At 36.2% G+C, this 12,900-nt stretch overlaps 1 protein-coding gene, 1 long non-coding RNA gene and 1 pseudogene across 2 annotated transcripts in view; all 3 read right to left on the bottom strand.

Annotated features, from left to right (window-relative positions):
* LOC135538333 (T-complex protein 1 subunit beta-like) overlaps positions 1-3,583 on the bottom strand; it is an 11,670-nt pseudogene extending 8,087 nt beyond the window's left edge.
* The window catches only part of LOC135538338 (uncharacterized), a 21,785-nt gene that overhangs the window by 8,087 nt on the left and 798 nt on the right, over positions 1-12,900 (bottom strand). The window lies entirely within an intron of this gene.
* LOC135538335 (cathepsin E-like) lies at positions 3,761-6,146 on the bottom strand. The gene is made up of 5 exons (XM_064964259.1): positions 6,061-6,146; positions 5,532-5,712; positions 5,132-5,249; positions 4,455-4,573; positions 3,761-3,964 (listed from the first exon to the last, which is right to left on the bottom strand). Exons 1-5 carry the CDS (start codon positions 6,117-6,119, stop codon positions 3,761-3,763), a joined length of 681 nt encoding a protein of 226 aa, XP_064820331.1. The 5' UTR covers positions 6,120-6,146.

Genomic DNA, 12,900 nt, shown 5'->3' with positions numbered 1-12,900 from the left:
CTCTGCCTTTGTGCAAGGAGGAGCAGGAGGAGCACTGCCAGAGCCCTGCAAAATGACCTCCAGCAAAATGACTTTGAGCAAAAGGCCCTTAACCCTAATCTGTAACTCACTCTGGATTAGAGTGTCTGTTTTATTGACTGGATTAGAGTGTCTGTTTATTGACTAGATTAGAGTGTCTGTTTATTGACTGGATTAGAGTGTCTGTTTAATGACTGGATTAGAGTGTCTGTTTTATTGACTGGATTAGAGTGTCTGTTTAATGACTGGATTAGAGTGTCTGTTTAATGACTGGATTAGAGTGTCTGTTTATTGACTGGATTAGAGTGTCTGTTTAATGACTGGATTAGAGTGTCTGTTTATTGACTGGATTAGAGTGTCTGTTTATTGACTAGATTAGAGTGTCTGTTTATTGACTGGATTAGAGTGTCTGTTTAATGACTGGATTAGAGTGTCTGTTTTATTGACTGGATTAGAGTGTCTGTTTAATGACTGGATTAGAGTGTCTGTTTAATGACTGGATTAGAGTGTCTGTTTATTGACTGGATTAGAGTGTCTGTTTAATGACTGGATTAGAGTGTCTGTTTAATGACTGGATTAGAGTGTCTGTTTAATGACTGGATTAGAGTGTCTGTTTATTGACTGGATTAGAGTGTCTGTTTAATGACTGGATTAGAGTGTCTGTTTAATGACTGGATTAGAGTGTCTGTTTATTGACTGGATTAGAGTGTCTGTTTAATGACTGGATTACAGTGTCTGTTTAATGACTGGATTAGAGTGTCTGTTTAATGACTGGATTAGAGTGTCTGTTTATTGACTGGATTAGAGTGTCTGTTTATTGACTGGATTACAGTGTCTGTTTAATGACTGGATTAGAGTGTCTGTTTAATGACTGGATTAGAGTGTCTGTTTATTGACTGGATTAGAGTGTCTGTTTATTGACTGGATTAGAGTGTCTGTTTATTGACTGGATTAGAGTGTCTGTTTTATTGACTGGATTAGAGTGTCTGTTTAATGACTGGATTAGAGTGTCTGTTTTATTGACTGGATTAGAGTGTCTGTTTAATGACTGGATTACAGTGTCTGTTTAATGACTGGATTACAGTGTCTGTTTAATGACTGGATTAGAGTGTCTGTTTTATTGACTGGATTAAGTGTCTGTTTAATGACTGGAGTGTCTGTTTAATGTGTCTGTTTTATTGACTGGATTAGAGTGTCTGTTTTATTGACTGGTTTAGTGTCTGTTTAATGACTGGATTAGAGTGTCTGTTTTATTGACTGGATTAGAGTGTCTGTTTATTGACTGGATTAGAGTGTCTGTTTAATGACTGGATTAGAGTGTCTGTTTAATGACTGGATTAGAGTGTCTGTTTATTGACTGGATTAGAGTGTCTGTTTATTGACTGGATTAGAGTGTCTGTTTAATGACTGAACTGGATTAAGGATAAAGTGTCTATGTTTTATTGTTTACATTAATTCTGGTTTCTGATACAACATCCTGAAATATATGTAGATATCTTTGTTCTCTGTTTAATGACTGAACTGAAAAATGTCCCCCATAACCGGGGTAAATTGTGCCAAGAAACCACTTTTTCTGGACAAGCTATGTTTTCAAGACTGTAGTGTTTACATTAATTCTGGTTTCTAGAGATACACAACATCCTGAAATATATGTAGATATCTTTGTTAGAAGTATTTCCCTTCATCATCATCGCCATCATCATCATCATCATTCCCTTGCCATCATCATCATCATGATGTCGGCATCATCATCGCCACTAAAACCGCATCCATCATCGCCATCATCATCATCATCGTACCATCATCATAAAAATCATCTACCATCATCATCATCATCATCTCATCCCGACCATTAACATCAAGTTTTAGGGTAGTGTATTTCCCTTCATCATCATCGCCATCATCATCATCATCATCAATAACAACATCATGATGGGTAGATATACTCTGTGGTCCTGGGTAGTGTCCTTTACCATCATCATCATCATCAATAACAACATCATGATGGGTAGACATCATCATCTGTGGTCCTGGGTAGTCATCCTTTACATCATCATCATCAATAAGAACATCATGATGGGTAGACATCAGATATACTCTGTGGTCCTGGGTAGTGTATTTCCCATCATCATCATCGCCATCATCATCATCATCATCAATAACAACATCATGATGGGTAGATATACTCTGTGGTCCTGGGTAGTGTATTTACCATCATCATCATCATCAATAACTACATCATGATGGGTAGACAGTCAGATATACTCTGTGGTCCTGGGTAGTGTATTTCCCTTCATCATCATCATCATCATCATCTTCATCAATAACAACATCATGATGGGTAGACAGTCAGATATACTCTGTGGTCCTGGGTAGTGTATTTACCTTCATCATCATCATCAATAACAACATCATGATGGGTTGACAGTCAGATATACTCTGTGGTCCTGGGTAGTGTCCTTTACCATCATCATCATCATCATCATCATCAATAACAACATCATGATGGGTAGACAGTCAGATATACTCTGTGGTCCTGGGTTGTATATTTACCGTCATCATCATCATCAATAACAACATCATGATGGGTAGACAGTCAGATATACTCTGTGGTCCTGGGTAGTGTATTTCCCTTCATCATCATCGCCATCATCATCATCATCATCAATAACAACATCATGATGGGTAGATATACTCTGTGGTCCTGGGTAGTGTCCTTTACCATCATCATCATCATCATCATCATCATCAATAACTACATCATGATGGGTAGACAGTCAGATATACTCTGTGGTCCTGGGTTGTATATTTACCGTCATCATCATCATCAATAACAACATCATGATGGGTAGACAGTCAGATATACTCTGTGGTCCTGGGTAGTGTATTTCCCTTCATCATCATCGCCATCATCATCATCATCATCAATAACAACATCATGATGGGTAGATATACTCTGTGGTCCTGGGTAGTGTCCTTTACCATCATCATCATCATCAATAACTACATCATGATGGGTAGACAGTCAGATATACTCTGTGGTCCTGGGTAGTGTCCTTTACCATCATCATCATCAATAAGAACATCATGATGGGTAGACAGTCAGATATACTCTGTGGTCCTGGGTAGTGTATTTCCCTTCATCATCATCGCCATCATCATCATCATCATCAATAACAACATCATGATGGGTAGATATACTCTGTGGTCCTGGGTAGTGTATTTACCATCATCATCATCATCAATAACTACATCATGATGGGTAGACAGTCAGATATACTCTGTGGTCCTGGGTAGTGTATTTCCCTTCATCATCATCACCATCATCATCATCTTCATCAATAACAACATCATGATGGGTAGACAGTCAGATATACTCTGTGGTCCTGGGTAGTGTATTTACCTTCATCATCATCATCAATAACAACATCATGATGGGTTGACAGTCAGATATACTCTGTGGTCCTGGGTAGTGTCCTTTACCATCATCATCATCAATAACAACATCATGATGGGTAGACAGTCAGATATACTCTGTGGTCCTGGGTAGTGTATTTACCTTCATTATCATTATCATCATCATCAATAACAACATCATGATGGGTTGACAGTCAGATATACTCTGTGGTCCTGGGTAGTGTCCTTTACCATCATCATCATCATCATCATCAATAACAACATCATGATGGGTAGACAGTCAGATATACTCTGTGGTCCTGGGTAGTGTATATGTGTTCTGTACCTACTTGCTGAGGTAGAAGGAGAAGATGGGTTGGTCCACAGACTTCTGGTTCATGATGCTGTCGAAAACGGGTGTCCCCAGTTCCTCAGCCAGGGAGGGGTACCCCAAGCCCAGCACCCCGTCAAACTTAGCCATGACAAAAACAAAACCTGGCTCGTACACCGACTCTCCGAACTCCTGGTTTTTCACCGTCAACGGGCCAATCTGGACAACCACAGGGACGTGTCAGGTGAATTAATTACTGTATATATGTCATCCCACACCTGATAAACCAGTTAACGTTGCATTGTATACGTGATGCTGTCATACTAGCCAACGGCTCAATCCTTTCAAAACATTTACACCTTCTAACGTAAACAAAGCATCAGTAAACAATGTTGCCCCCCACAAATGATGCAGCCCCCCCCCCCCCTCCTCTATGGCACGATCCATCATTCACCCACGTTTAGTTCAAATAGTGCCAGTGCTGTTAGAGACATTGCATATGAGACTAATGTATGAACGGAGACAGATCCACAGTCATCTCCCCGATTTCACCGTGGGGGACAATGATATATACCATCTAATGATATCATATGTGTTTAATACAACATATTAGACAATCCCCACTAGAAGCTGAGCTGACAGAAACGACACTCTAATTAATTTGGGAAAGTGGGCAGTACAGGGATAGGGGCTAGGAATATTGTGTCACCTTGAGGACTTCCCTGCCCATGATGCCCAGCATGTGTCCCTTGCCATAGTGGATGCCAAACATCCTGCCGTCGTGGATGAACGTGCTGGACTCAAAGGCCTTGAACTTGCGGTGCATGCCTGGAGAGAGAGAGAGAGAGAGAGAGAGAGAGAGAGAGAGAGAGAGACAGAGGGATAGAGGGAGTGAGAGAGAGAGGAAAATACAGAGGAATAGAGGGAGGATGGGAGGTAGGGAGGGAGGGAAGGAGGGAGGGAGAGACAGAGGGAGGAAGGGAGTGGGAAGGAGGGAGAGACAGAGGAATAGAGGAAGGAAGGGAGAGAAGAAGAGCGGGTGGAACACAGTGACCTATAGAGGCTAGTCTGCTCTTGTCTGTGTCACACAGTCAGCAGATAAACACTGACTCTAGATAAACAGGAATACATTAGTCTGTTTGGAACAGACTCTAAAACAATAGTATGGAGAAGGTAAATCTGTTTTATAGTGTGGTCCAGTCCCAAAAAACAGATTGGATTAAGCCCAGAAATACAAATGTCTGTTTACCCGTAAGTACTTGTCACATGACCATAATACATCTGGCTCTTTGGTACCATTCAGATAAACAAGGTTGTTGTAAAATAGTTATTTTGTCCCCTAAGGTGTAGGTTCCGTGAATCCCTCGCTGTGTTCTGAAGTCTCACCACAGGCCTCTGAGACGCAGTAAGAGGATGGAACCCACAGGTCAGACGATCCTGTATCAAACACTACGGTGAAGTTCTGTTTCGGGGTACCCAGGCTGATCAGTCCATAGTACTGGGCCTGGACAATCACACACAGGGAATACAATGGCATTTTTTGTTCCCATTCGTGTATTCTGAACTCTATACAGTGTGTTGATCAAGTCTTCAGAAATGTAGAGGTCGGACTTTAACACAGTGACGACATAAATGTATGAGACGTGTTTTAATGTTTTTCAATATACTGAAACTGAGGGTTGTTTTTTCTCCCTCCATATGATACACCACAACATAGTCCCCTGGTAGGGACCCAGCAGTTATTACACTTCAATACAGCTATTCACTTCCATTCAGTCCCACTTACATCCATGAAGTTGTAGAGCCTCTCGCTGCTCTTACCCAGCCTGAGAGAGGGGATACCAGGGGGGTAACACTGGGCGTACCTCCGGTTGAACACATCAGGCTGGTGGTCCCTCATGAAGTCCTCCAGGCGATTGGAGGCTCTCAGCTGGGTACGCACAGAGAGCATCTGACGCAGGGGGATCCTGGACCGAACACACTCAGGTTGGTGGCCATACTGAGGTAGTTTAGATACAGTACTCTTGTCAAACTTTTTCATCCACCAGTAAGTCAGACTTTCGACTGCTGAAGGTAATTTGTCCCCGATTGAACGCTTCTTTCATTCCTCACTTACTTCTTATAATGATTCAAATCAGGATCTGGACGGATTATATATTTTTGGGGTTAGGGGCCCCTGGGAACATGCCCGTTCTGTAATCCGAACCTGATTCTCAGGCATTACCATAAATATTCAAGTAAGGCAAAAATATTTTCAAGTATCTTGAAAGGTTTTCAAACAAAGGACAAATGTTTAGGATCTGTTCAGTTCTTACCTGATCAGCCCATGTGCAGTCCAGGAACAGCAGATCAGCGTCAACACAGTCCACCTCATCCTGACTGATAGTGTCTGTCAGTGGCCGCTGCAGATCAGACTCACTGAACACAGGCTGTAGGCACAACGGACTGGCTGCCGTTCAGCACTGAGAGGAAAGGTAGGAGGTGAAAATGGGTGGGTCTCATTTCCTTGATTCCTCACACGTCCCTCTTTATGCCTCCTCTGAATTCTCATTCAATGGATTTGGAGGTGAGGAGTCAGAGAAACGCAATTGATATTCTCCAATGGACTTCTGATCCCAGGAAGAGCAGCCCGAACACAGCCCAGCGTATCCCTCCAGGGGAAATGACAGTGGACAGTAAAACTACGAGGATCTGTGTGTTATGCATGTGGAACGTCCAGGATTGATTGATGCATTCTTGAATGTTTTCAAGTGGATATTGTACTTCCTTGATTCTGGGTATTTGAGATTGCTTGATTCCCAAATATACATAAAACACCTCCTAGTCGAAACATCTATCTGGATACTTTTACCAGACTCTCAGGTTGAGGTGACCGAGACCTGCTAATGATGTTCACGTTAGGTAAATACCCGTGTTGACTAGAGGTCAAAGAGTCAATCAGACGATAACCAAAAGCAGCTCGGGTCGTACAATGTGTACAGAAGGGAATTTAGATGTCAAAGTCAAACGCATGATCGTCTTCTTGTCATGGTGTTATGTTAAAAACAGAGTCATATTCTTAACATTATAGCACATCTATATCCTTTATATGTTACAGTACATCTATATCCTTTATTGGTTACAATACATCTATATCCTTAATATGTTACAGTACATCTATATCCTTTATATGTTACAGTACATCTATATCCTTAATGTTACAGTACATCTATATCCTTTGTTACAGTACATCTATATCCTTAATATGTTATAGTACATCTATATCCTTAATGTTACAGTACATCTATATCCTTAATGTTACAGTACATCTATATCCTTAATGTTACAGTACATCTATATCCTTAATGTTACAGTACATCTATATCCTTAATGTTACAGTACATCTATATCCTTAATGTTACAGTACATCTATATCCTTTGTTACAGTACATCTATATCCTTAATATGTTACAGTACATCTATATCCTTAATGTTACAGTACATCTATATCCTTTATATGTTACAGTACATCTATATCCTTTATATGTTACAGTACATCTATATCCTTTATATGTTACAGTACATCTATATCCTTTATATGTTACAGTACATCTATATCCTTTATATGTTACAGTACATCTATATCCTTTATATGTTACAGTACATCTAAATCCTTTATATGTTACAGTACATCTATATCCTTTATATGTTACAGTACATCTATATCCTTTATATGTTACAGTACATCTATATCCTTTATATGTTACAGTACATCTATATCCTTTATGTTACAGTACATCTATATCCTTTATATGTTACAGTACATCTATATCCTTTATATGTTACAGTACATCTATATCCTTTATATGTTACAGTACATCTATATCCTTTATATGTTATAGTACATCTATATCCTTAATGTTACAGTACATCTATATCCTTTATATGTTATAGTACATCTATATCCTTAATGTTACAGTACATCTATATCCTTTGTTACAGTACATCTATATCCTTTATATGTTACAGTACATCTATATCCTTTATATGTTACAGTACATCTATATCCTTAATGTTACAGTACATCTATATCCTTAATGTTACAGTACATCTATATCCTTAATGTTACAGTACATCTATATCCTTAATGTTACAGTACATCTATATCCTTAATGTTACAGTACATCTATATCCTTAATATGTTATAGTACATCTATATCCTTAATGTTACAGTACATCTATATCCTTTGTTACAGTACATCTATATCCTTAATGTTACAGTACATCTATATCCTTTATATGTTACAGTACATCTATATCCTTTATATGTTACAGTACATCTATATCCTTTATATGTTACAGTACATCTATATCCTTTATATGTTACAGTACATCTATATCCTTAATGTTACAGTACATCTACATCCTTTATATGTTATAGTACATCTATATCCTTTATATGTTACAGTACATCTATATCCTTTATATGTTACAGTACATCTATATCCTTTATATGTTACAGTACATCTATATCCTTTATATGTTACAGTACATCTATATCCTTTATATGTTACAGTACATCTATATCCTTTATATGTTATAGTACATCTATATCCTTAATGTTATAGTACATCTATATCCTTTATATGTTATAGTACATCTATATCCTTAATGTTACAGTACATCTATATCCTTTGTTACAGTACATCTATATCCTTTATATGTTACAGTACATCTATATCCTTTATATGTTACAGTACATCTATATCCTTTATATGTTATAGTACATCTATATCCTTAATGTTACAGTACATCTATATCCTTTATATGTTACAGTACATCTATATCCTTAATGTTACAGTACATCTATATCCTTTGTTACAGTACATCTATATCCTTAATATGTTACAGTACATCTATATCCTTTATATGTTACAGTACATCTATATCCTTTATATGTTACAGTACATCTATATCCTTTATATGTTACAGTACATCTATATCCTTTATATGTTACAGTACATCTATATCCTTTATATGTTACAGCTTTATATGTTACAGTACATCTATATCCTTTATATGTTATAGTACATCTATATCCTTAATGTTACAGTACATCTATATATCCTTTATATGTTATAGTACATCTATATCCTTAATGTTACAGTACATCTATATCCTTTGTTACAGTACATCTATATCCTTTATATGTTACAGTACATCTATATCCTTAATGTTACGTACATCTATATCCTTTATATGTTACAGTACACTATATCCTTAATGTTACAGTACATCTATATCCTTAATGTTACAGTACATCTATATCCTTAATGTTACAGTACATCTATATCCTTAATGTTACAGTACATCTATATCCTTAATGTTACATTACATCTATATCCTTAATGTTACAGTACATCTATACTTAATATGTTATAGTACATCTATATCCTTAATGTTACAGTACATCTATATCCTTTGTTACAGTACATCTATATCCTTAATATGTTACAATCTATATCCTTTATATGTTACAGTACATCTATATCCTTTATATGTTACAGTACATCTATATCCTTTATATGTTATAGTACATCTATATTAATGTTACAGTACATCTATATCCTTAATGTTACAGTACATCTATATCCTTAATGTTACAGTACATCTATATCCTTAATGTTACAGTACATCTATATCCTTAATGTTACAGTACATCTATATCCTTAATGTTACAGGAGTACATCTATATCCTTAATATGTTATAGTACATCTATATCCTTAATGTTACAGTACATCTATATCCTTTGTTACAGTACATCTATATCCTTAATGTTACAGTACATCTATATCCTTTATATTTACAGTACATCTATATCCTTTATATGTTACAGTACATCTATATCCTTTAATGGTACAACATCCTTTATATGTTATGTACATCTATATCCTTAATGTTACAGTACATCTATATCCTTAATGTTACAGTACATCTATATCCTTAATGTTACAGTACATCTATATCCTTAATGTTACAGTACATCTATAAATATGTTATAGTACATCTATATCCTTAATGTTACAGTACATCTATATCCTTTGTTACAGTACATCTATATCCTTAATATGTTACAGTACATCTATATCTTTATATGTTACAGTACATCTATATCCTTTATATGTTACAGTACATCTATATCCTTTATATGTTATAGTACATCTATATCCTTAATGTTACAGTACATCTATATCCTTAATGTTACAGTACATCTATATCCTTAATGTTACAGTACATCTATATCTTAATGTTACAGTAATATCCTTAATGTTACAGTACATCTATATCCTTAATATGTTATAGTACATCTATATCCTTAATGTTACAGTACATCTATATCCTTTGTTACAGTACATCTATATCCTTAATGTTACAGTACATCTATATCCTTTATATGTTACAGTACATCTATATCCTTTATATGTTACAGTACATCTATATCCTTTATGTTACAGTACATCTATATCCTTTATATGTTACAGTACATCTATATCCTTAATGTTTACAGTACATCTACATCCTTTATATGTTATAGTACATCTATATCCTTAATGTTACAGTACATCTATATCCTTAATGTTACAGTACATCTATATCCTTTATATGAGCACATCTATATCCTTTATATGTTACAGTACATCTATATCCTTAATGTTACAGTACATCTATATCCTTTATATGTTACAGTACATCTATATCCTTTATATGTTACAGTACATCTATATCCTTAATGTTACAGTACATCTATATCCTTTATATGTTACAGTACATCTATATCCTTTATATGTTACAGTACATCTATATCCTTTATATGTTACAGTACATCTATATCCTTAATGTTACAGTACATCTATATCCTTAATGTTACAGTACATCTATATCCTTAATATGGTACATCTATATCCTTTATATGTTACAGTACATCTATATCCTTTATATGTTACAGTACATCTATATCCTTTATATGTTACAGTATCTATATCCTTTATATGTTACAACATATATCCTTAATGTTACAGTACATCTATATCCTTAATGTTACAGTACATCTATATCCTTAATGTGTTACAGTACATCTATATCCTTAATATGTTACAGTACAATATCCTTAATATGTTACAGTACATCTATATCCTTAAAAGTACATCTATATCCTTAATATGTTACAGTACATCTATATCCTTAATATGTTACAGTACATCTATATCCTTAATGTTACAGTACATCTATATCCTTTATATGTTATAGTACATCTATAGCCTTAATATGTTATAGTACATCTATATCCTTTATATGTTACAGTACATCTATATCCTTTATATGTTATAGTACATCTATATCCTTAATGTTACAGTACATCTATATCCTTAATGTTGTACATCTATATCCTTAATGTTACAGTACATCTATATCCTTTATATGTTACAGTACATCTATATCCTTTATATGTTATAGTACATCTATATCCTTAATGTTACAGTACATCTATATCCTTAATGTTACAGTACATCTATATCCTTAATGTTACAGTACATCTATATCCTTAATGTTACAGTACATCTATATCCTTAATGTTACAGTACATCTATATCCTTAATGTTACCCAGTACATCTATATCCTTTATATGTTATAGTACATCTATATCCTTAATATGTTACAGTACATCTATATCCTTTATATGTTATAGTACATCTATATCCTTTATATGTTACAGTACATCTATATCCTTAATGTTACAGTACATTTGGGGATCCTGAGTGGTCTAAGGCACTGCATCTCAGTGCTGGACGTGAACACGACAGGCCCTGGTTCAATCAGGCTGTATCACATCTGGCCGTGATTGGGAGTCCCATAGGGCGGCGCACAATTGACCCAGCGTCGTCAAATTTGGCTGCCATTGTAAATAATAGTTAGTTCTTAACTGACTTAGCTAGTTAAATAAAATAACAAATATATCCTTAATATGTTACAGTATCATCAATACAATTAATATGTTATATAAGTACATCTACAAAGTATGAAGTTTACATTTAGGTTGGAGTCATGAAAACTTGTTTTCAACCACTCCATAAATTTATTTTTAACAAACTATACATCGGTTTGACATCATAGGAAAATCTAAATCAGCCAGGACCTTAGAAAAAGATTTGTAGATCTCCACAAGTCTGGTTCATCCTTGTGAGGAATTTCCAAATGCCTGAAGGGTTCATCTGTACAAACAATAGTACGCAAGTCTAAACACCATGGGACCCACATCCGTCATACCGCTCAGGAAGGAGACACGTTCTGTCTCCAGAGATGTACTTTGTGCGAAAAGTGCAAATCAATCCCAGAAAACAGCAAAGGACCTTGTGAAGATGCTGGAGGAAAACAGGCACAGAAGTATCTATATCCACAGTAAAATGAGTCCTATATCAACATAACATGAAAGGAGGAAGCCACTGCTTCCAAAACAGCCATGAAAAAGCCAGACTACGGTTTGCAACTGCACAGGAGACAAAGATCTCTTTTGGAGAAATGTCCTCTGGTCTGACGAAACAAAATAGACCTGGTTGGCCATAATGACCATGTTCATGTCTGGAGGAGGAAAAATGGGGAGGCTTGCAAGCGAAGAACACCATCCCAACCATGAAGCAAGGGGTGGAAGCATCATGGTGTGGGGGTGCTTTGCTGCAGGAGGGAGCACTTCACAAAATAGATGGCATCATGAGGAAAATGATGTGGCTATACTCAAGCAACATCTCAAGACATCCGTCAGGAAGTTAACGTTTGGTCGCAAATGGGTCTTCCAAATGGACAATGACCCCAAGCATACTTTCAAAGTTGTGGCAAATGGTAAGGACAACAAAGTCAAGGTATTGGAGTGGCCATCAAAGCCCACCTCAATCCTTAGACATAGGCAGAACTGTAAAGCATGTGCGAGCAAGGAGGCCTACAAGCCTGACTTAGTTACACCAGTTCTGTCAGGAGGAATGGGCCAAAATTCACCCAAATTATTGTGGAAGGCTACCCAAAACATTTGACCCAAGTTAAATTTAAAGGCAATGCTACCACATACTAATTGAGTGTATGTAAACTTCTGACCAACTGGGAATGTAATGAAAGAAATAAAAG

This window comes from Oncorhynchus masou, unplaced genomic scaffold, assembly GCF_036934945.1.
Source record: "Oncorhynchus masou masou isolate Uvic2021 unplaced genomic scaffold, UVic_Omas_1.1 unplaced_scaffold_942, whole genome shotgun sequence".
In the NCBI taxonomy this organism is placed as follows: domain Eukaryota; kingdom Metazoa; phylum Chordata; class Actinopteri; order Salmoniformes; family Salmonidae; genus Oncorhynchus; species Oncorhynchus masou.
Note: the sequence above shows the minus strand (reverse complement) of the source record. Positions and strands in the feature narration are given on the sequence as shown.